Raw genomic sequence first — 21,418 nt, forward strand, 5'->3', positions numbered from 1 at the left:
GATAGAAAGTTTATTAAACTAATAATTTACATTTTAAAAATATTGTGGAATTCTAGCCTATTTGGCTCAGTGGATAGAGCGTCAGACTGATGAGTTCCAGATTTGATTCTGGTCAAGGCATGAACCTGGGTTGCAAGCTCAATCTCAGCCCCAGTCAGGGTGCGTATGGGAGACAACTAGTCAATGTGTGTCTCTCACATCAATGTTTCTCTCTGTCTTTCCCCTCCCCTTTCTACTTTCTCTAAAAGTTACTGGAAAAATATCCTCAGGTGAGGATTAACAAAATAAAATAAATATCGTGGAAGTAAGACATGTGGACATTTTTCTTTAACTACAATTTGTGTTTTAAAAGACTCTGAAGGCCCTAGCTGGTTTGGCTTGGTGGATAGAGCTTTGGCCTGTGGATTGAAGGGTCCCATGTTCGATTCCGGTCAAGGGCACATGCCCAGGTTGTGGGCTCAATCCCTAAGTGGGGGTGTGCAGGAGGCAGCCGATCAGTGATTCTCTCTCATCATTGATATTTCTATCTTATTTCTCCCTCTACCTTCCTTTCATGGAAGGAAGTACTTTTTAATAGAGTTGCCGTGCAGTGAATCAGACTGATTGGGGAGGTCAGCTCTTCACCAAAAGCCTTCTTCTGGCTAGGGGTGCTGTGAGGAGCCTTCCTGTGATGGGGAGATGTGCCTAGTTGATCTCTAAGACTCCTGGTACTTTTTCAGCTTCTAAACCATTGAAGACTTGAGCCAGTGTGACACCTTCAGCATTATAGTGTGACTCTTTGGTTGAGAAAAATGACAGAAGCTTTGCACTTCTTTATGCTACCTGGTCTAACATCTGATACTGCGAATTGCATGCACAATGTCCATACCTACAGAGAAGGTGACTCACGTGATGTGACCATCACACCTAGAACTTGCATGCTCTCATGTACTACAGAAACGTAATTAAGAAAGCCAGAACTGAATGAACAAAATATAAAATTAAGAGTGCCCTGTTGATCAATATTGCTCTGACGTACTTTTTGGTGAATAAGGTATTGTAATATTGATTCTTTTTAATGTAGTTTGCTTGTGATGGAAAATCAGAAATTTTGAGACAGACAAACTGAGTTCTTGGTTTCTGATTAACTTTCACTTTGTAAGGTTTAGCTTTTGCTGCCACGGAGCAAGTAGAAACCCCTATAGATCTAATGAAAGTTCTTTACTAAAAATACGAAGAAGCTAATGGCTTCCTTATTTAAAGTAATATTTGGAGCAGCACAGTTTCTTAATAAGGTATTTGTGTGGGACCTGAAGTGCTCTAGGTCATGACCTAGTATACAGCATATGTAGAAAGAATTACATTTACAGAGTACTTTTCTGTGAGCTCTTTTATTGAGATCCACAACAGTTCTGTTGGTGATGGTGTATGATTATTCACGTTTTAAAGATGAGGAAATGAAGGTCCTTGGTCATAGAATTGAGTGCTGTAAGGGGCATTTTAGGGTGTGATACCCCCCCTTCTGTTTCACAGTGGAGAAAAGAGGTACAGGAAAGACTAGTAACTTCCTCATTGCACAGCTAGTTAGTGAAAGACCTGGCACTGGAATCTGGGTTCCCTCCCTAATTGTAACTAGTTTCCTATTATATCATGCTGCTTCTTGGATAATGGAGGCAAGCATCAAAACATGTTTCCGAAAGTGTTATCAAACATATGTACATATATATCCCTATCACTTTATGTCTCCTTGGGGAAGTTATTATGTAAAGGAACTTTGCCATGCTATGAATTTTTTTGGTGCAGTGCAGATTCATTTTGGATGTAAAGAACTCCCTTACTGGTTTTTAAACTTTTATAGTTTTAAAGAAAAATTTATGAGAATTTCATGTGGCTTATGTCTTTTATTCTAGTAGTATGATATATTGCATTGATTTTTATATGTTAAACCAACCTTGCATGCTGGGAGAGATTCCATTTAGTCATGGCATACAGTCCTTTTCATATGTTGCTAGATTCAGTTTGCTAGTGTTTTTTGAAGACTTTTGTGTATATTCATAAGGAATATTGGTTTATAGATTTCTTGTGATGTGTTTGTCTGGTTTTGGTATCAGGGTCATACTGGCCTCCTAGAATAAGTTGGGAACCATTCCTTCTATTTTTTTAGAAGAGTTTGTAAGTGATCCGTGTTAATTCTGCCTTAGGCAGCTGCAGTATTCAACAGTTGTCCCGTACTGTTTTTGACCAATGCCCTGGAGATAGGATAGAGTGCTCTGAGTCAGGTTGGAAAAAGGCAGTCCTTCAGAATAGAGCTTTAAGCTAGCTGCCACAGGTCAGATGGTGACGGTTCTCTGGGGGGTGGCACCTTTGAGGACCTGTAACTCCATCTGGCCCTTCCAGGGCTACAAAGCTGCTGGTTTTTACAGCTACTCTAGTTGCAAGGCTGTTAGTTTTCAACGCTACCATGGAGCTGAAGGAAGAGGATGAGATTAGCATAAAGTAAAACAAAACAGAAATTACGCTTCTTACCAACATTCAGCCATTTTCCTGAATAAATGCTCCTCAAAATGTTGCAAGCCTTCAGTTAATTTCTAGAGTAATGAAAAACTTGATTTTGACACTTTTTGGCAGCATTTTTCTTGCTTTTACGGGGGAGCAGATTTTCGGAAATCTTTATTCTGCAATTCCAACAGTTAACTCCCTACCATTTCTTCACTGAGCGAGGCCTCCTTGCGCAGTGTGGGTGCCATGCCCGGCCTGCGTGCTCCCTCATTCTGTCTCATGTCCTTTCCTCTTGTCTGGGGATTTGATGTCTTGAAATGGCCCCATGGGAGTGGTAAGGAGCAAAGGTTACCGTAAGCCACTGGTCACAGCTCTTACTTGACTAGAAGTGAGTGAGATGGGCTGTAAGCAGGATGTCTAGCAGACCCAGGATCACGTTAGCCACTGGATCCGTTTCTCCACTTGCCAGTGGAGTTCACCTTTTGCAGCCTGGCCCCACTTCGTGCATTATCTGGGGGTGAAATAAATTCATCGTTCCCCTCAGTTGGGGTTGGAAGGCAGAGCACTAATAGCTAAAACGGCCATTTCCTCTGGACACTGTTGGGATTTGAAATTCAGTCCAGACATAACATTAATTTCTCTCTATCAGATCGTACAGTCCTGGTTAACAGCTTGAGTTTTCTGTTAAATATTTTTTAAGGTACACATTTAAAATCTAAGTTTTCACACATAACATAAATTTGAAATTCTCAGAGGAGCAGAAGTTTGGAGTTATGGATATTTATTTTATTACTGCTTACACTTCAGAGGCCATCGGTCTCCGGCTCTATTAGGCGGAAATACAAGTGCCTGTTGGTAAAAAATAAAGCGATTCTGTTCTGAAAAACTGTGTGTGGTTGTACATCTATTAACATGGTAACAGCATGTAGTTTTTGTCTTTTATGTATTTTTCCTCTTATATAATACTTTAGGCAGTCTAAAATGTGATATTGGGTGATAATACAATTTTGAAATCTTGAAAGATAAAACTGGAAACATTTGCTTGTTTTTTTGTGTTGTTGGTTTTTTTTTCCACCTCGGAGTGTTTTGTTAATGAGACATTTTATACTGCCATAAACCCAGGGCAATAATAAAGGTGTTGATTGATTTTTGGATGACAAAGGGCTTCTCTAATTGCAGGGTTTGACATTTGTGTCACTTCTGCTGCTTTAGGTGAGCAAGACGTGGAAGGTGATTGCAGAAGATGAAGTGCTCTGGTACCGGCTGTGCCAGCAGGAAGGGCACCTTCCCGAGAGCAGCATCTCCGATTATTCTTGCTGGAAGCTCATCTTCAAGGAGTGCCAAGCCAAGGAGCACATGTTAAGAACCAACTGGAAGGTAGGCGGTGGCCAATATTACCTGTAGAAGAATAGCTAACAAGGATTGGGAACCCAAGCCCAGGATTAATCACCAAGTCCTTCTAATTACAGCCTGCGTTAACTGCCAGAAGCAGAGAGAGAATGATGGTGAATGCATCTTCTGCTATTGGGGACTTGTTGCCCATTTTATTCTAGAATAAAATCTAGAATCTCTGCCCCCATTTCCAGCCACACTGTTTGGGAGCATCCTGTTTCCAGGACTGGAAGGGTGAGAGAGAGCCGGGTAGGGTGCTGAGTGTAATGCTCAGTGCAGCCCCCTTCACGTTCCCCATCTCTCTGGAAGGACCAAGAAGGCAAAGGCAGCACCTGAATACAAAAGAGGAGCTATTTCCAGGAAATGTAAGAGGAGATTATTCAATGTCTGTCTCTAAGCACTGTCTTCTCTTCCCTCACATAACCTACTGGCTCACTTCCATCACATTTATCACTTCAGAATCTCTGCAGAAATATTAGATCACAGCTCAGAATGTTCAGAGGGAAGCGTTTCTGAGGAATAACTGTCAAGAGCAGTGTTGCCCAAAGCTGCTTGTGGCACGACGAGACAGCCATGCGGTGGTTGTCTCTTCCCACCTGGGCAGCTGGGAAGTTGGTCGTGTGGAGGGGACAGAACCATGCCCCTTCCTCTCCCTTAAAGGTCAATCCTAATGGACTCTGAGATTAACAAGCCTTTGCTCATTCCTGATGGTGACATATTGCCTGTGTTCATGCCTGTCCCCATGCCTGTCCCCAGTCACCTCATAACCTGATTAGGGACCGATGCTCTTGATCTGGGCAGCCTCAGACAGTTTCTAGCCAAGTGAATAAGAGCAGTGGTTCTCTGAGTCAGGGCTTCTCCACCCAGCACTGGTGACACTGGGCTGCATGGTTCTTGTGGTGAGGGCTGTCTTGTCGCTGTAGGATGTTGACCAGCACCTGTAGTCTCTGCCTGGTAGATGCCCAGTAGCATTTCTCTTTCTCCCCAGCTGTGACAACTAAAAATGTCTTCAGCTATCTTCACATGTCCCCAGGAGGCAAAACCGCTCCTGGTTGAGAACCACCTCTCTAAGGAGAGTTAGCATAGCTGTCCTTTCTTAGGCCACGAAGACACCGCTACTCAATAAGAATCATACTGGCCCGCAGTCTGCTTCCTCACCAGATGATAAACTCATGTGGAGGGACCCGCAGTCCTCCTGCCTGTGTGCTTGAGTGAGGTCTGTGAGAGACATGCATGAGAGACAGAGCTGCTGAGACAGGCATGGGGGTCGGTGCGGGCAGAAAGTAGAGGGTCTACTGCTGGTAGGAGGCGCTGTAATTTAACGAAAGCTTGAGAGCTGGGCATTGACTAGGACCTCTCTGTCTGGGCAGAAGGGAAACTTTTGAGATGTGTGAGTGTGAGAGCTGCAGCTACTCAGTGTGCCTGGCCCCATTTAGAGGTGTCAGCCCCTGAGAGAGAAAGCAGCAGCCACATTCTTCGTTTCCTCTTTGGTATTGGAAAAGGCAAGAGGAGAGGCAGGTATAGCTTCCCATTCAGGCCAGAGGGGGCAGAAGTGAAGATCTACTAGTAAAAACCCACCTCATAGCACCTGGCACTCAGTAACAGTACCCAAGTTCCATGCAGCTTAACTGAGCGTCACTATTGTTTTTCTCGTCCGAGCACAAAGCCCTCTCTTTGGTCAGTGCTCAGTAAATGGTTGTCGTTTGGATGAACTGGATTCTTAACTGCAGGCAGCATGTGAGGGAGGCTTCTCTTTGAAGTGTCTTGGACCCATTTTTCTGACAATAGCACCCGTGAGGACTACACGAGTGAAATATCAAATGATAAATATTCGCTGTAGTGATGTGATTCTCATTGTGACTCTAGAATGAAAGAAAGCCCTATCAAAACATGAAAAGTAGTGTTAGAACAAGTTGCTTTACCTCTGTGTGCCTCTGTTTTCTTTAAAGTAGGGCTCGGAGTAGTCCTGCTGGTAGGATGTGGGAGGAGGACTGTCTAATGATGTATGTAACGCTCCTGCAGAGCGTGGCTCACACCCAGTACTCAGTGAGCATTGGCTGGAGAAACTCGCAGACCTTTGCACGGAGATCCTGTACTTTGGTGCTGTTCGTGGTTGACTCCAGGATGGGTTGAGCAGGTGATTTGATTTGGTATCTCCTAGGTCAGTGCGTGGGGAACCTGAGAACAGATCCCAAGGTTCTCAGATATTTCTACATAGTAACTGCATGAACTTACATGGACGTGCAATTGAGAGCTATCCTGGAAATGACTTGATAAGCTGGTTATGGTGGCTGTAGTATTCCTCTTCTGGTTTTTGCAGTAATTCTTCTCACTCGGGCCTCTAGGGTTTCTCTAAGACCAGAATACCAGTGTGAGGTTGCAGCCCAGGGGGTGGGGCGCAGGTCCATGCCGTCAGCACACAGGGTTTGATCTCAGGCCCTCTCCTTTTCTTTCACTACCTCATCCCTCAAAAGAGCTTTGCTGTTCTTATGGTTTTGCTCATGGTCCCCACACAGATGAAACTCAAGTTCTTCCCTCCCATCCCCATGTGTCCACTAGCAGGACAGCTCTACTTGGATGTGTTAGTTTTGTTGCTCAGCCTTGGACTTGGTCTTTAAAGGACATCATCTGCAAGTTATCTTACACAGTGCCTGGAATATAGCCACTTAAATGTTTTTAATGAGATGAATGTCATCAGCTGTCTCCTAATAGTATAAGTAGTAGTAAGAGCTACCATTTATTGAACATTTGCTGTATGCTAACAACAGTGCTTAGCATTTATACACACCATTTCTATACTTGGTCCAGTCCAGCAAAGCTGAAATTATGGTTACTTGAATGCTCTTGAATACCTTTATTCATGCTTACTTTTGGCTTAACTATTCTACTCTTCCCAACATCTCACATGTAAGTACTTTATATTCCTTTAAATTCCCTTTATTTTTATTTTAAAAATAATTATGTGTATATTTGGGTTGATAATGATTGCCCTGGTACAAATAATTTAAGTCAGAAAGGGACATACAGTGAAAGAGACACCTTTTTTCACCTACCACCTGCTTCCTTCCTTAGAGCAGCCAGTGTTATGTGTCTAAAGGATTCCTTTAAATACTGTTCCCATGGACCGCTGACCTCTCAATCAGGAGCAATGTCTTTCTTCCTTTTCCCCATCCTGATTTTTTCTCTTTATGTATACTTTTTCATTTTATTAAGCAGGTTGTTTATAAGTGTTATTAACAAGTAAAATATCCTTAAATACTTTCCTCTGAACAGAACTTTTTAATATACTTTATATAATTTCTTGAGATTTGCCACATTCAGCCTTTTGTGGATTATAGTTATTTGTGATCACATATTTCCTTCATATCCCCTTGAGGATAACGGAGCAACATCCCATACCCCCTCTATTTTGTGTGTATGCGCGCGCGCGCGCGCGTGTGTGTGTGTGTGTGTGTGTGTGTGTTGTAAATGCTAACAGCTTAACGTACTGGCTGTCATCTTGGTCCTTTTGAATGTCCAGATAACTGTGAACACAGTACATGCTGTAAAAATTCACAGGGGAGCGTAGGTGAAAGGGACAAGCTTTGTGTCTGCTATCCACAGAATAACGAACCCTGCACACCCTTTTCCTTACGCAGAATCGCAAGGGAGCCGTGAGTGAGCTGGAACACATTCCTGATGCTGTTTTATGTGACGTGCACTCTCATGATGGTGTGGTCATTGCTGGGTAAGCTAGGACAGTTTTTCACTTAATACTGTATCTTAAGGTCTTTTAGGTTTTCATGTACCCCCTCCAAGTCCCAGTGACATTGTCTTCCCTGGGGCGCACATGCTTTCGTATAGATGGCTCATGTTTGGAGGACTCCCTTCTCCGGGATTGGAGAACTCTGAAGTCAATGGTGAGAAGCGAATGGTGCAGAGCAGATCTGTCTCAATATGTCTCTCCTAGCTTTAAAACCACTCTTGTGGCATGTTATGTTAGATTTTCATTAAGGCAAACAGTTTGTATTTTATGAAGACATAAAAAAGTCAAGCAAGAATAATACGTGTTGGCACAAAGAGGTCCTGCTCTTGTGCTCTTGTTCTGAAGCTTTTATTACTGAGGAAGGGCTGTGGCCACACACAGTCTCCCTTCCCACCACACAGCGCCTGTTTGCTTTTTATTTGTCTCTGTGGCCAAGAAATTTAATTTTAGCTTCTGTAGATTCCTTTGGCTTCTGTTCTAAAAACCACTTTCATGAATTCTTCATATTTTACTACAGAGATGTGTTTATGCATTTCGTTAATGTATAATGAGAAGGTCACTTTTCTTTTTCGGATGAGGATATTTTGAACTAGATTCTCACATTGTATACTTAGTGCTATAGAAACCAGAGCATTGAAATTTCTCAGTCTGTATTGGCTTAGGCGTGAGCCACCCAAGAGAGGCGCCTACCTGCCAGAAAACAAAAACAAACCTTGGCCTTGACAACTTGGTAGTAGTCAAGTTTTTCTTTTAAGAAAAATCTCTCCTTAAGAAGCATTCCTTAAAGAGCACCATTTGAATTGAAATTGCAGTCAGATTATTTTAATATTTTGTGGCATGCAATGCCTATGAAAAAGACTTTTTGCTTTAAACAAGATACACCCATGGAGAACCCTTATTTTGTTTTTTAGTTTTGTTTCATTTTATTTTAATTTTTTTGTAAGTGCAATTAAAAACATTTTCCCCCCATTACAGTTTACATCCAATGTGATTTGTATCAGTTCAGGTGTCCAGTATAGAGGAACACTTTTCTTTAGCTTTTGTTTTTCTGGCCACAATTTAGAGGTGAGTAGACTTCCTCCGAGCACTATAGTACTACTAGAGGCCCGGTGCACGAAATTCATGCACAGTATGGTCCCTAGGCCTGGCCTACAGTCAGGGCCATCTTCCCCGCCTGCCCACAGCGGGCCCTGCCCACCCCTTTCTCCCCCCACTCCCGGTTCCCCATTTGCCATCGGGTGATCGGAGCCAGCCAGCTGGGGAAAGGTGGTCAGTGTGCCTCATAGTGACTAGTCCAGTGGTCATTCTGGTCATTCCACCATTAGGGTCAATTTGCATATTACCCTTTTATTATATAGGATTATTCTAGAAAGATTAACAGATCAGGAATCTAGACTTCATCCAGTGCGGCTTTGGACTTCTGCCCCCACTGCTCAAGGGTGGGCCCAACAGCTCCTGATATAGAAGGTTCTTTCCGCCCACCAATTCTAGGTCCCGTGTTAACTCAAAGGGGACTTCTGTCCTTCTCGCTTGAAGGGGTCTCCTAGTATCAGAGACCTTTGAGGACAGCATGTGGAGATTGGACTGAGAGAGTCATAAAAGAAATTAGAAATAAAGGGGACTTTAATCTCAAAAGCCAATTGTGCATTTCTTATCTGGACATGGACCTCACAAAGGCCGGCCGGTGCCAGTCCTTTTTCCTGTCTCTGTGTTCCCTGGAGGCCCCTCAACATTGCCGATTCCACAGCACAAAGCAAAGCGATGGCAGAGTTTGTGGATCGATAAGATGAAACTTGATCTGTGGGTCAGAGAGGCTCCTCACAGCTCCTCTTTCTAAGAGAGCCTTACGTTTATGGCCTCGCATCAGATACTTCATATCTTGCTTGTGTGTAGAGCATCTTGTGTTTATCATTAAAATTTTATCTGGTGGTTACGATGCTTGTTTTCTGGGTCAGGTCTTGAATCCCTTTTCATTTGAGACAGCGGTGTTTGTGGTTACCTCATTCCCAATCAATGTTGTATTCACCAGGCTTTCTACAGTTATGTATCTCCAAGGAGCTTCTTAAAGAGACAGTGTCCACCTCATCATTTCTTTCTCTTCTGCTTATCTTGCTTATATTTTCCCCCTTCTTTTGCCTCTCTCTTTTTACACAAGTAGAATTTAGTTTGTATAGCTAGAGTTTATGTAACATTTTTGCATGCAAACCTAATAAATATATTTCATATAATTGATAGAGAGCAAAGACTCTTGGAAAGTCTCTTGCTTCTTTCCATCTTTCAATCCTGTGTGCCAATGTTCCTGGTATGCAGTCACATTGTTCAGACCTACACTAATTTTTATTTTGTTAAACTTACAGTTATCCAGTCTTTATTCTTCCTTTCACACCAGACCCAGAGTAACCGTCAAAGGCTCACTCACACGCTCAGGTATGAGTGCATGAGTGTGTCTGAGACACTCGGGCACGTAGCAGACTGAAAGGACCTGGCCCTGCCTACTGGAGGCTTGTTTTTCCAGCAGAGGAAGCACATAATTCTCAAAGCCTGGATCTCTCACCTATTGGTCCCTCAGTCTTTGCTTCCCTTCCTGTCTCATGGATGATCATTTCTATTACCTTTCCCTAATGTTACAGAGTTTACCAGGCGACCGAGAAATACGCAGGAGTACCCGGAGATACAGGAAAAAGCCATTTATTTCCAGATGTTTCACATGTACTGGTACAGTGACTCAGGGGTCAGTTCTCCAAATCCTGAGTACACCAATATGGAGGAAGCTCTTCCTTTGTATCTTTTTGTTTCTCTGTCCCCTTTATATGGATCAGACTTCCGACCTTCCTTGGGCTTTGCAAAAAGCCCCAGGTGTTGGGATGGGGCTGTGAGACCACACCTAAAAGCTGTGGCCTGGTGCCAGCACTGATAACCCCTCCAGGGGTTGTGTATTGTTCATGGTTTATGGCCTTTGTAAAATGGGAGTGTTTAGGTAAACAGGTCTTGCAAGACCAGATAATTAAGGAGTGGGCAATGACTAGACTATAGGCTAACAGGAATGTTCATTAGGGAGAGGAGTCAGGCTGCCTGCACCCCCACCCCCTTTCTCCTCATTGCTCTCCTCAGTGTACCTTTGGGTTTTTCTACACTGTTCTAATTAGTTACCTCTGACCACATTAAAAAAAAAAGAAGACGAAGACGAAGAAGAAGAAGGGAAATGTAATTTACATACCATAAAATTCACCCTTTAAAATGGTATGTCAGTGATTTTGGTTTATTTACCTTTGATGACCATTTTCATCACCCCCACAAGAAACCCAGTCCCCATTCTATAAAAGCCCAACTCGAGTCTTGTCCACCCCCATAGATGTCCATAGCTCTTAGCCTGTGAACCCCTTCACCTCCACACCAACATCTGCCCTTCCCATCTCCCAGGGAAGGGATGAGCTGATAGGGCAGCTGATCCTGTGGCCTCACAGTTTTTCCCAAACGCTTTTGTTTTACATTGTTATTTTCACTTTACAGCCATGTGTTTTCTTTCCAGGTTATAAGCATCTTTTAAAACTGAAGGTGGCATGTAATATTTCACTAATGTCCATAGTACCTACACAGCATTTTATCTGACGTTAGCATTAAAATGTAATATGTAGGTTATCTCTCCCCCACCTATATTTTACATTATGTAAGAAAACTGGAGAAATTACTAATTTCTCTTGTCTGTTCTCTGATTCCTTCGTTTTTGCAACTTAGAATCATAGGATTTTATTTATTATTTATTTAGTTATTCATTTTAAACATACTTTTATTGATGTCAGAAAGGAAGAGAGAGAGATAGAAACATCAGTGACGAGAGAGAATCATTGATCGGCTGCCTCCAGCACGCCCCCTACTGGGGATTGAGCCTGAAACCCATGCATGTGTCAACTGGAATCGAACCCAGGACCCTTTAGTCCGCAGGCTGACACTCTATCCACTGAGCCAAACTGGCTAGCGCGAATCATACGATTTTAAACCTGGAAGGCACTTTAGAGATTGTCTATTCCCAGACACTCATTTTGTGTGAGATAACTGGTCCAGAGCGGTCTGATGAGCCAGGATTGGCACACGTGCCTGGACCACTTTGCTGTGCCTCTGTAGTGTCCACACACAGCCTGCATCGGGGCTGCTTGGCCAGCCCTCCTTTGCCATTCTGACTGCCTGTCTGTTATTGTATCATTTTTGTTTTCCTTTTGTGGCATGCATCTTTCTTTTCTGTTAAAAATAAAAGCAGCAACAAAGCCATGCTGTTTTTATAGAACTGTTAGAAAGTGGAGAAGAGAGCCATCTGAAACTTTGCATGCTAGCACAACGCTGGTTATCGTTTTTGATGTGTATAGTTTATTTTTCAGTAGATTTTAAAAATACATATTTCTACATAATATAATCATAGCCTACATTACACTTTGGCCTTTCCCCTCACTAAACTGATGACATTTTTTCCATGTTATTATATACATTTCATTACATCTTTGATTTGTTACAGAAGTTCCTAGGATACAATTATATCCTAATTTTCTTACTCATTTCCCTAGTGCTAGACATTAAAGTCATTTTATGTGTTTTGTTATTACACAGTGTGAATATTTTCTGTATAGAGGTTTGTAGATTTTTCCCTTTTTAGTACTGCAAATCTTATTTAAAAGCTATAAAACCCATGCTTATTATAGAAACTTTGAATTTCTTAGAAGTGTGTAGACTAAAGAGTTAAAGTTCTTCCATTACCCTCCCCTAGTCTAATTGTTTTCCTAGGCTAGAGTCCCATAGATAAATTTAGAAGAGTGAATTTTTAGACTTTCTAGGTTAAATTATTTTAAATTGCCTCATCACCCTCAACTTCTTTCCAATTTAACTTTTTGCTTTACCGTCTAAACCATCCCTCCAGCCTGCTCTCTGGAATAAACCTGCTTTCTATGAAGACCATAAATAGAGCACACACAAGGCCCTTGTTTACTACCCACATCCTAGCCTCCTGCAGAGGGGTTCCTTTCCCGCCCTCCCCCTGAGGACTCTCACAGGTCCCAGTGGTCGCAAACCAATGGCCTTTTTTGCCCCCTCCCCTTCGGCCTCTTGTGCCGTTGAATCTTGTTAACTGGACCCCTCTTATATGTGAAGACGATGAACTGAGCATCTTTGTGTCCTCAGCCCCTGACACCAGTCTTAGCAGCCAGGAAACTAGGGGGATGTGCGGATGGAAGGAAAGCTCCTTCTATGTCTGAGGCCCTTCACTCTCTGAGCTTCCTCACTGCATCTTTGACCCGCTGCCTCCTGCCCTGCCTCCCCCTGGCCTTCCTGCGCTCTCATCTGGCCCCGGAGCACGTTCCCAGAAAATGCCGGAGCCGATTGTTTTCTTCGTTGTTAGGTGAGTGAAGTCCCTCCATCTGTGACTTAGACATTCAGACACTGCCTGTACTTTGATTTTCCAGCTAAAATTTCCTACCTCTTTAACTTGAGAAAACTTGGTGCTGCAAAGCCTCCAATCTCTGTACAATAAGCCACCTGTCTGCTGCTCTTGGGGTTCAGCCTCCGGCTGCACTTTCTCTGGGATCTGATATCACTCCTGAAATATCTGAGGTCCAGGGTGTGCTCTCCTTGTATTTACAGAAAGAGATGTTATCTACCCTGTTTCCCCGAAAATAAGACAGTGTCTTATATTAATTTTTGCTTCCAAAGGTGCGCTAGATCTTATTTTCAGGGGATGTCTTATTATTTCATGCACGAGGTCTTATTTTCGGAGGATGTCTTATTTTCGGGGAAACACGGTAGAAAGTGTGTTGATAAGAAGTGATCAGAAAGTGTGTTTATTTGTTTCTTTGTTTTATTTTGGTTTTTGGTGGCGACAGCTCTGAGAATTTTACAGTGTTTTTCAGATTGTGTTTGTCACTAAGGAAAAAGAGGGAAGAAACCATGAAAGGTGCTATGAAGGCATCCCTGCGCTGCTCTGTGACGCCCAGGCCACTCTTGCTCCCCAGGTGCATGCTGGGAGGGAAGAGTGTTGAAAACAGATGATGTCAGGAGTTCAAAGAGATCACGTTAGAGAACCCGAGATGTGGGTCTAGGTATAATTGGCCAGGAGCCTGTTTCCTGTGCTGCCACCTAGTGAGGGAGAGCCTCGCAGGTGAAGCTCACCAGAGAAAGGCAGGCCTGGTCACTGGAGGCCTCGAGCTGCTCTGCTCTGCTAACCATCAAGCTATTAGCCCTCAGAGGCTTTTCTCAGAGGCCCGGGAGTGTGGTGGTGTTCGCCATAAGCTCCCTCCTTACTGTTATTACGATTCCTAAGTGTGAAGGGTGCCAGTGTGCACGAGAAAGCACACTTCTGTTTACATTATAGGACCATGGCCCCCACTTCTGGTTTTTAAAATGTCAGGCACTGTCTTTGTATTGAGGTTTTTCTCAGCCTTCCTAAGTGGTTTTCCACTGATAGGAAATGCCTTTAGGATCCAGTCCCCACCTTTACTAGAACAGTGACTCACTGTGTCCATGTTTCTCTTCTGCCAAGTGTGGGTAGAGAGAAAAATGTGTCATTTAATGTTGCAAAGGTTAGCTCTCTCTCCCTAAACATATTCAGTTGTCCCATTTGCTCTCATGCATTTTATCCCTCTCCGTTCCCTTCGAGGCAAGCGTGCCACCACACCTCTCTCAGGCTGCCGAGTGACCTCTGGCTGTCGTTGTGGCTTTCGTTTTTATTAGCTCTGTCTGTCCACACAACCTGGACATCAGATGTGAGAGGGTCTAGACGGGAAGCAAAATTTTGAGCTACTTTATATCTGCGCTGAGTCTCTGCTTGGTTCAGTTTGCCTAGTGGCACTTCCAGTAGAATGTTAACCTTATTCTTAGCCACCTTTTCCTCCAGTTATTCCAATAATTAAAAACGTGTCTTTGTATTGACCAGGTACCATGCCAAAATATGGCTTTGATCAGAAATAGAGTATATTTGCCCTGAATTTAAAAAATATTTTCTGTCAAGAGCCAAAGACCTCAAGGATGGTGTATTTGATACTCTACTAATTTCATGTTGATATGGAATTTTTGGACTGGAACCAGATTCTTTGTCCACCGGAATCGAAGAATGAATCCATGGACAGAGGGTAGTATAGCAAAGGCAGAGTTTATTGAAGAACAAGTACAGACTCCCACGTGGGGAGAGGGAAAGAGTCCCACAGAATGGACTCCCACCTGGGGAGGGGAAAAGGTTCCACAGACTTCCTGTTTCCATGGCTTATAAAGGCTGGGTCCTGATATCCCTTCTGACTGGGTCAACATTCCCTTTCAAAGTGATTACTGTAGTGATTCTGAGGCCCTCCTCCCTCATAGTCCTTCCATTCCTTCTGGGCTTTCTTCCTCCTCCTCCTCTATTTTTTAAATATATACTTTTTGTGTGTGTGTGTGTGTGTGTGTGTGTGTGGTTACTTCCAGTTCCCTTGTCTTATGGAAATGGAGCTGCACCTGGCTTCCTTGTTTTATGAAGATGTACCTTCTCCCAGTCTGTAGCCATGTGTTTTTCCTTGGACCCCAATTTAAAAAATTCCATAATCCTGCCTATATTCCCCTAAAGATCCTGTTTCAATGTCAAGGTATAAAAAATGGATAATACCTAGGACTACTTTGCAGCTCTTCAGATAACAAATGTTTTTTTTAAATACAGACTGGTGATAAAAGTTGCATGAGGCAAATGTCACCCCATATTTATACTTACTAAGTCATACTTTGTCTTTTCCTTTAAAAAAAACGCACACAAAACTTTCTCTTGTCAGTTACCCTTTCAACCTCATTTTATATTGATTTTGTGCTGCTGCTTATTATGGCATTGGGCTGCTTCCCATAAGGAATTTGATCATTACCCGTTAGGGACCTCTTTTTAAAAATACTTTTAAATTTATTTATTTTCTGCTGTGAGGTATACATGCTCTTCTGGTAAATAAGTCTGAGGTAAGATATTGATAAGAGACGAGAGGAGAGCATTGCATTTATTATGTCCTTAATGAAGGAGCTCCAGAATGTCCTTAATAAATACTGGTGAACTCATGAATGCATTTATCCATCTCTGGTTCTCCAAGGAATAATGGGAAGGGCCACAGCTACAATAACTCCGCATAATCATCATTGACTCTGGCTCTATTGATTGTGATTAACCAAGATGTATGGAAAACAGTTTTAAGTGTGTAGTGCATGTATCTCGTAAGGTCCATTAAGATGTTCATTATTTTTCAATTGATGCGTCTTAAGCTGCACTTGATGTTTGCAGGAGTGCATTTCCACAAAAAGACTGCACCGTGGGACTGAGTTCATTTTGTTAATTGCGTAATACAACGCAGCCATGTTTCATAGAAAACAGTAAATACTCTTGATTTCATTGATTTGTAATCTTTGGTATTGCTAACGAAAGGATGGAGTATGCGAGTAGTTCTTAAAACCTCCACACATTAAGGGAATAGATGTTTGTTGCGATGTGGGTGCTGTACTGTTAGGGGCCTCTGCCTAATTGCTCTGTAGCCTTTAAATCACTTCATCGTGTAAGTTTTAAGTCAGGAGCTTCATTCAACATTTACAAGCACAGATAAATGCTGCAGACACAGCTCTTGCTTGTGGCAAGTATATCTCCCTCGCTCCCAGCCTGACCCAGGACCGTAGACAGTGTGTGTGTGTGTGTGTGCGCGCGCACACACACACACACGGGGGGTTGGGGGGGAGAGATGGTAGAGTTGGGGGGGAGAGATGGTAGAGTAGGGGATGAGCAGGGAACCAGAACGTGCTGGGAGAGGCACCTACAATCTCAGAGGCAGCTGGGTTCTCCTGGAAATGACTTCTCAGCGGAGTCTGGAAGGATGGTAAGGAGTTGGCTAGGTAGGGTTTAGTATGGGGCAGAGATGCAAATAACTTGTAGGTATGCTGCCACCCTCACTCCCAAACGGACACTGGGCATAGATAACCCTTTATAGCACTTATTGATGGAATACAGCTCAGGATCCTTCTCAACACAGGGCAGTAGGCAACCACTACTAATTTATTGGATTTGACACACAAATGAAACCATTTGCTGGTCCTGGTCTGAGGCCTCACTCCTAACAAGGCTCCTTTTGGCTGCGTGAGTACTTGGTCAGAAGAGAATGGTGACTTCTTTGGGGGGAGTGGGGAGCTGAGAGTATGGCCCTGTAGAGGGTGAAGTCTTACCATCCACTCCATATGTCCCCCCACGTCACCTGGGAAGCAGGTGTGGGAGGCACATGGCATCTGCCCAGCCACACTCCTTGCCAGCATCCTGAGCTTTTGTGTTACTGCTGCTGGCTTCTTGCCTTCCAGTTGAGACACAGTGATAGAATTGATGAGTTCGGGTCAGGGGCTGTGTCCTGCAAGCCTGAGTCACAGTATTGAAAACAATAAATTCCTTATATTGCACTTAAATGGGGATGGTTCTTAAAAGCTGTATTAGTTTAAAGACTGTCATCTGAGGAGATGGAGTGGCTTATTGGCTAAACAGCAGGTTGAAAAAAGCCCAAGAACCTGTTCTGATCCCAGCTGCGCCGCTAAAATGTTTCCTGTGACCTTGTGTAAGTCACTTAACCCCATTTCCAGCTTTCTTAAATCAAAACAATGCCCAGGCTGTTATGAAGAGCTTTGACAAACATTGTTTTTAGCAAAGAGGAGCCGGCACCTGGAAGCCAAAGGAAACCACGCCCCTCCTCTTGCCCTGCTGGACATTTATATGAAAAGAAAGGTTAAAGGTCATTTTTAGCTGTATGTCTTCCCTCTTTTTCTTGCGGTCTTTTAGTCCAAATCAGTAGTCTGTTTATTGGAGACTTACAAGTTAATGAAAGCTCTTTGGTGATAAATCATTTTAAATTGGCAATTGCTCTGGCGTGCTGAGCTTGAGAGAGGCTCTATTCCCATTCTTTCAACAAAAAATCAGCTGTGGTCTGTGACCCATTTACTCGGAGGTAAACTCAGCCTTGCCAGGCATAAAAAAAGATGGCGAAGGCATACAGTTTCACTGGCCCGTGCCATGGCTGGGACCTCCTTACTGGTTTGGAAAAAGCTGCTTCTTCATTGTTTCTTTAGTGCTCTTCCATTAGTTGCAGTTGTACTTTGCACGGGCACTAATTAGAGAGCCATCAGCATTGGGGTCCAAAGGCTTACTGACAATGCAACTGTCATAGTGGGGTCTTAATTGGTTGAGTGTAATTGCCATTAGGCAGTGATAAAGACATCTGGAGCTCTGGAGAAAAATCAACCCTTTCCCCTACCTTGCTTGGATGTCTGTTCTTGCTTCTGCTGGCCAACGTTGGTAAGTGCTTGTAGATCACGGTGAGGGTTTGGTCCAGGTCCCTCTGCCCTACCAGTGTTTTACCCTGGCGAAAACGTGTTTCTTTAGCTCTGAGTCCCATTGCCACTGCTGTGGCTGCTTTCACCCGTGTTAGATTTTAGAACCTGCAGTGTAGTCATCACTCTATTTATTCTCTGTTCCTATCATGAAAGAGATGTAAAGTCGCTTACATTTTGCTTCCTGAGTCATTTTGCAGCAAAATGTTTGCGTTATTATCATGCTCTTTAGCCATGAAGAATGGAGTTAATTCAAATGGCTGTCTGTGTTTACTGAAATAATTTTGCTTATCTTGTGTTTTATAATGATTTTAATCAGTTTAGAAACACATGCAAGAATTCTAATGCATATTGATGTGTGCATTCTGGGTGTTTCGTTGATCAATAGCACTGGAAGGTGGGCAGCAGATATGGAAGGAGGTGCCACTCAAACCATTTAGTTACTTGTGGATGGCCCCTTTCAGCCATTTGTTTATTGTTAGCGGTGTGTAAGGCACTGTGGTGGAGGCTGTGGCATTGGGATATGGCCTTCACGAGGACTTCACAGTGAGGAGACATGGAACATAGCAATGAATGCTGTTTCCTCAGATATGGGCATGGTAGTTGAGTTAGAGAAGGCTTCATGGAGGAGAAGAGCCTTTGCTAGACCTTGAGGAGTTAGTGGGCTTGGGGTAAGTTAGAGATTCTCAATCTTGGCTGCACTTTGGAAATACTGATACCTGGTTCTACCTTCAGAGAGTCAGTTCTTTGTTTTTGTTTTTAATTATTTTTATTGATTTCAGAGAGTAGGGAGAGGAAAAGAGAGATAGAAACATCAGTGATGAGAGAGAATCATCGATGGACTGCCTCTGCACACACTGGGGATCAAGCCCACAACCCTGGCATGTGCCCTGACCGGGAATTGAACCATGACCTCCTGGTTCATAGGTCAACCCTCAACCACTAAGCCACCTTGGCTGTGCAAGAGAGTCAGCTTTTCTTTTTTTTTTTAAATATTTTATTGATTTTTTTACAGAGAGGAAGGGAGAGGGATAGAGAGAAACATTGTTCAGCTGCCTCCTGCACACCCCCTACTGGGGATGTGCCCGCAACCAAGGTACCTGCCCTTGACCGGAATCGAACCTGGGACCCTTTAGTCCGCAGGCAGACGCTCTATCCACTGAGCCAAACCGGTTAGGGCAAGAGAGTCAGTTTTAATTGGTCTGGGGTGTGCTTGAGTACTGGGAGTCTTAAAAGCATCCCAGGTGATTCTATAATGTGCAGTCAAGGTTGAGACCCACTGGGCTGAGTGGGGAGGAGGGAAGGCCTCCAAAAAGCTGGGTGCTGTGAGCCGAGGTTCAGAGGCAAGAGTGTTCTGAAGCCAACGAGTGGAGGCTGGCTCATGCTATGGACGAGGAGGTAACGAGGCTGGGAAGAGGAGTGGGCGCTAAGCTGGGGAGTGTTCTCAGTGCCAGGCTAGTAATTACAACTTCATTCCATGAGGGGTTAGGGCTCCGTATTGACCGAGGACTTTCTGGGTGTCCAGTGCTCTTCTAGTCTGACAGTTCCAGCCACTGAGCCACGGCTGTGAGAGAGATCCAGCCCCTGTCCTCAGAAGCTTGTAGGTTTGTAGGGGAGATGAACAGTCAGATAGTCACACACACCGTTGCAAGGAGAGAGGCAGGATGATTCATGGAGTCCAGTATTTTTGAGGACTGGGCTTGTGTAGGGTTGACTGGCGGCGGGAGAGGCTTAGATGTAGGGGGGCTGCTGCCTGGTAGGCTGTGAGGGCTTGGGGGATGGAGACTAGTGTGGCATTCCTGGGAACGAGAAGAAAGGGTGCAGCGATTTGAACATTATTGCAGTGTGGGCCGCAGGCAAAAAAAAAATCACCAGCAAAATAAGGAATTCAGCAACGGGCTACTTTGGTGTTGAGCTGAAACTTTTGAGGCCTGCACGTATTTAATTTAAACGTGTGGAGGTGCAGCGTGAGTGGGACAACGTCATTCACGGAAGAAAAGGCTCACTGGGAGTGTGAGATGTGTAATTCGGAGTGCTCTTCTCTGTGGCTCTGCCCTCCCGCTCGCCTCTTCCCTGAGCAGTGAGACAGCACACGTTGCATCTCACAGGTCACTGTTGTGGGATCCAGCAGTTTTCTAAGTTTTGTTGGGTGGTTGTTGTTTTACCTGGGACCTCATCATATAAAGGGGACTGCGGTGGGGTGGAGCTCAGCCACCAAAATTCTCTCCTCTGTACTGTGGCACCTGAGGGGTGCCACAGAGGACCACATGGAGACCACTGGTGTGGTCCCAGGTACAGGTAATGAAAGACAGAATGGCTGAGACTAATGGGATAGAAGTACATTTTCCTGGTTTGTGCATTTCTTTTTCTCCAAGTTCTTTAGTTCTCTCATCCCCAAATTCCCTTTCTTCCCCCACCTTCTCGGAATGTCTAAAAGACGTTGTCATCCTTCTCACCTTTCTTTTCTGAATTGGCTAATTCCTTTCACTTTGAAATTAACCCTAAGAATCTCCTCACACAGTCTAGAATTCCAAACATGTCATCTCTGTTTAATGTCTCTCGCTAATAGGAAGTGGCCTCACTCCGGGGATTGCCTGAGTCATTTCCGGAGAGGCAGGGTGAGCCTGGAAGTTGTGGTGCAGTGGGTGTGTGTTCTTGTGTGGGGTTCCTCGTTAGGGAGGGTCATCTGGAACACTGCCTGGAGGGCCCGGGAGCCAGCAGCCATCCACCCTTGCTCGTGCAGCACTGGCTGATAGCACCGTGGAGTGGGCGATTCTGTCCACTGAGGGTGAGTGGTCAGACAGGCCCATCAGTCCAGTGTTAGAAAGCACGTGCCTCTTATTGGCGCGCTCTCCACGCGCACACTCCACGTGCTGTCTGCAGCAAGAGGATCCTCCAACCTGGAGAATCTGCTGCAGAATGACCTTTGAATTACACAATCTTTGTATGTACTGCCAGTTATTAATTTGAGAGAAAGACTACTTACTGCCTTGAGTAAATGAAGCATTCCTAAATTACGAGTATTCCTAGTTTCCTTATTAAGAAATCTCACGTGAGAAATTGAGCTATAACTATTTTGTAATGAATCATGCCATACATTGCAGTAATTAAATAAACCTCAGAGGTTATTGTGGGATCAAAGAAACCCTGAAAGGCCCGGCTGGTGTGGCTCAAGGGTTGAGCCTCGACCTATGAACCAGGAGGTCACGGTTTGATTCCCGGTCAGGGCACATGCCCAGGTTTCGGGCTCAGACCCCAGGATGGAGCATGCAGGAGGCAGCCAATCGATGATTCTCTCTCGTCATTGATGCTTCTGTCTTCCTCTCTGAAATCAACAAAAATATATTAAAAGAAACCCTGAAAGAACAATGGCTTAGAAACCCCCTAAATTGTCTGTGTTTGTGTGGGTACATACGGACTCTTCCACCATCTCTGACTGCCTCCCCGCAGTTGCTGTATGTGTTG

The 21,418-nt window shown here is 44.0% G+C and overlaps 1 protein-coding gene across 1 annotated transcript in view; it reads left to right on the forward strand.

The window, feature by feature from the left end:
* FBXW8 (F-box and WD repeat domain containing 8) overlaps positions 1-21,418 on the forward strand; it is a 106,381-nt gene that overhangs the window by 26,482 nt on the left and 58,481 nt on the right. The window contains exons 3-4 of the mRNA XM_084868311.1: positions 3,691-3,855; positions 7,509-7,597. Of these exons, the coding sequence (XP_084724437.1) occupies positions 3,691-3,855; positions 7,509-7,597 (254 nt within the window). The remainder of the gene's footprint in view (positions 1-3,690; positions 3,856-7,508; positions 7,598-21,418) is intronic.

Source organism: Pipistrellus hanaki (genome assembly GCF_964339955.1).
Source record: "Pipistrellus hanaki genome assembly, chromosome: 19".
Classification (NCBI taxonomy): Eukaryota; Metazoa; Chordata; class Mammalia; order Chiroptera; family Vespertilionidae; genus Pipistrellus; species Pipistrellus hanaki.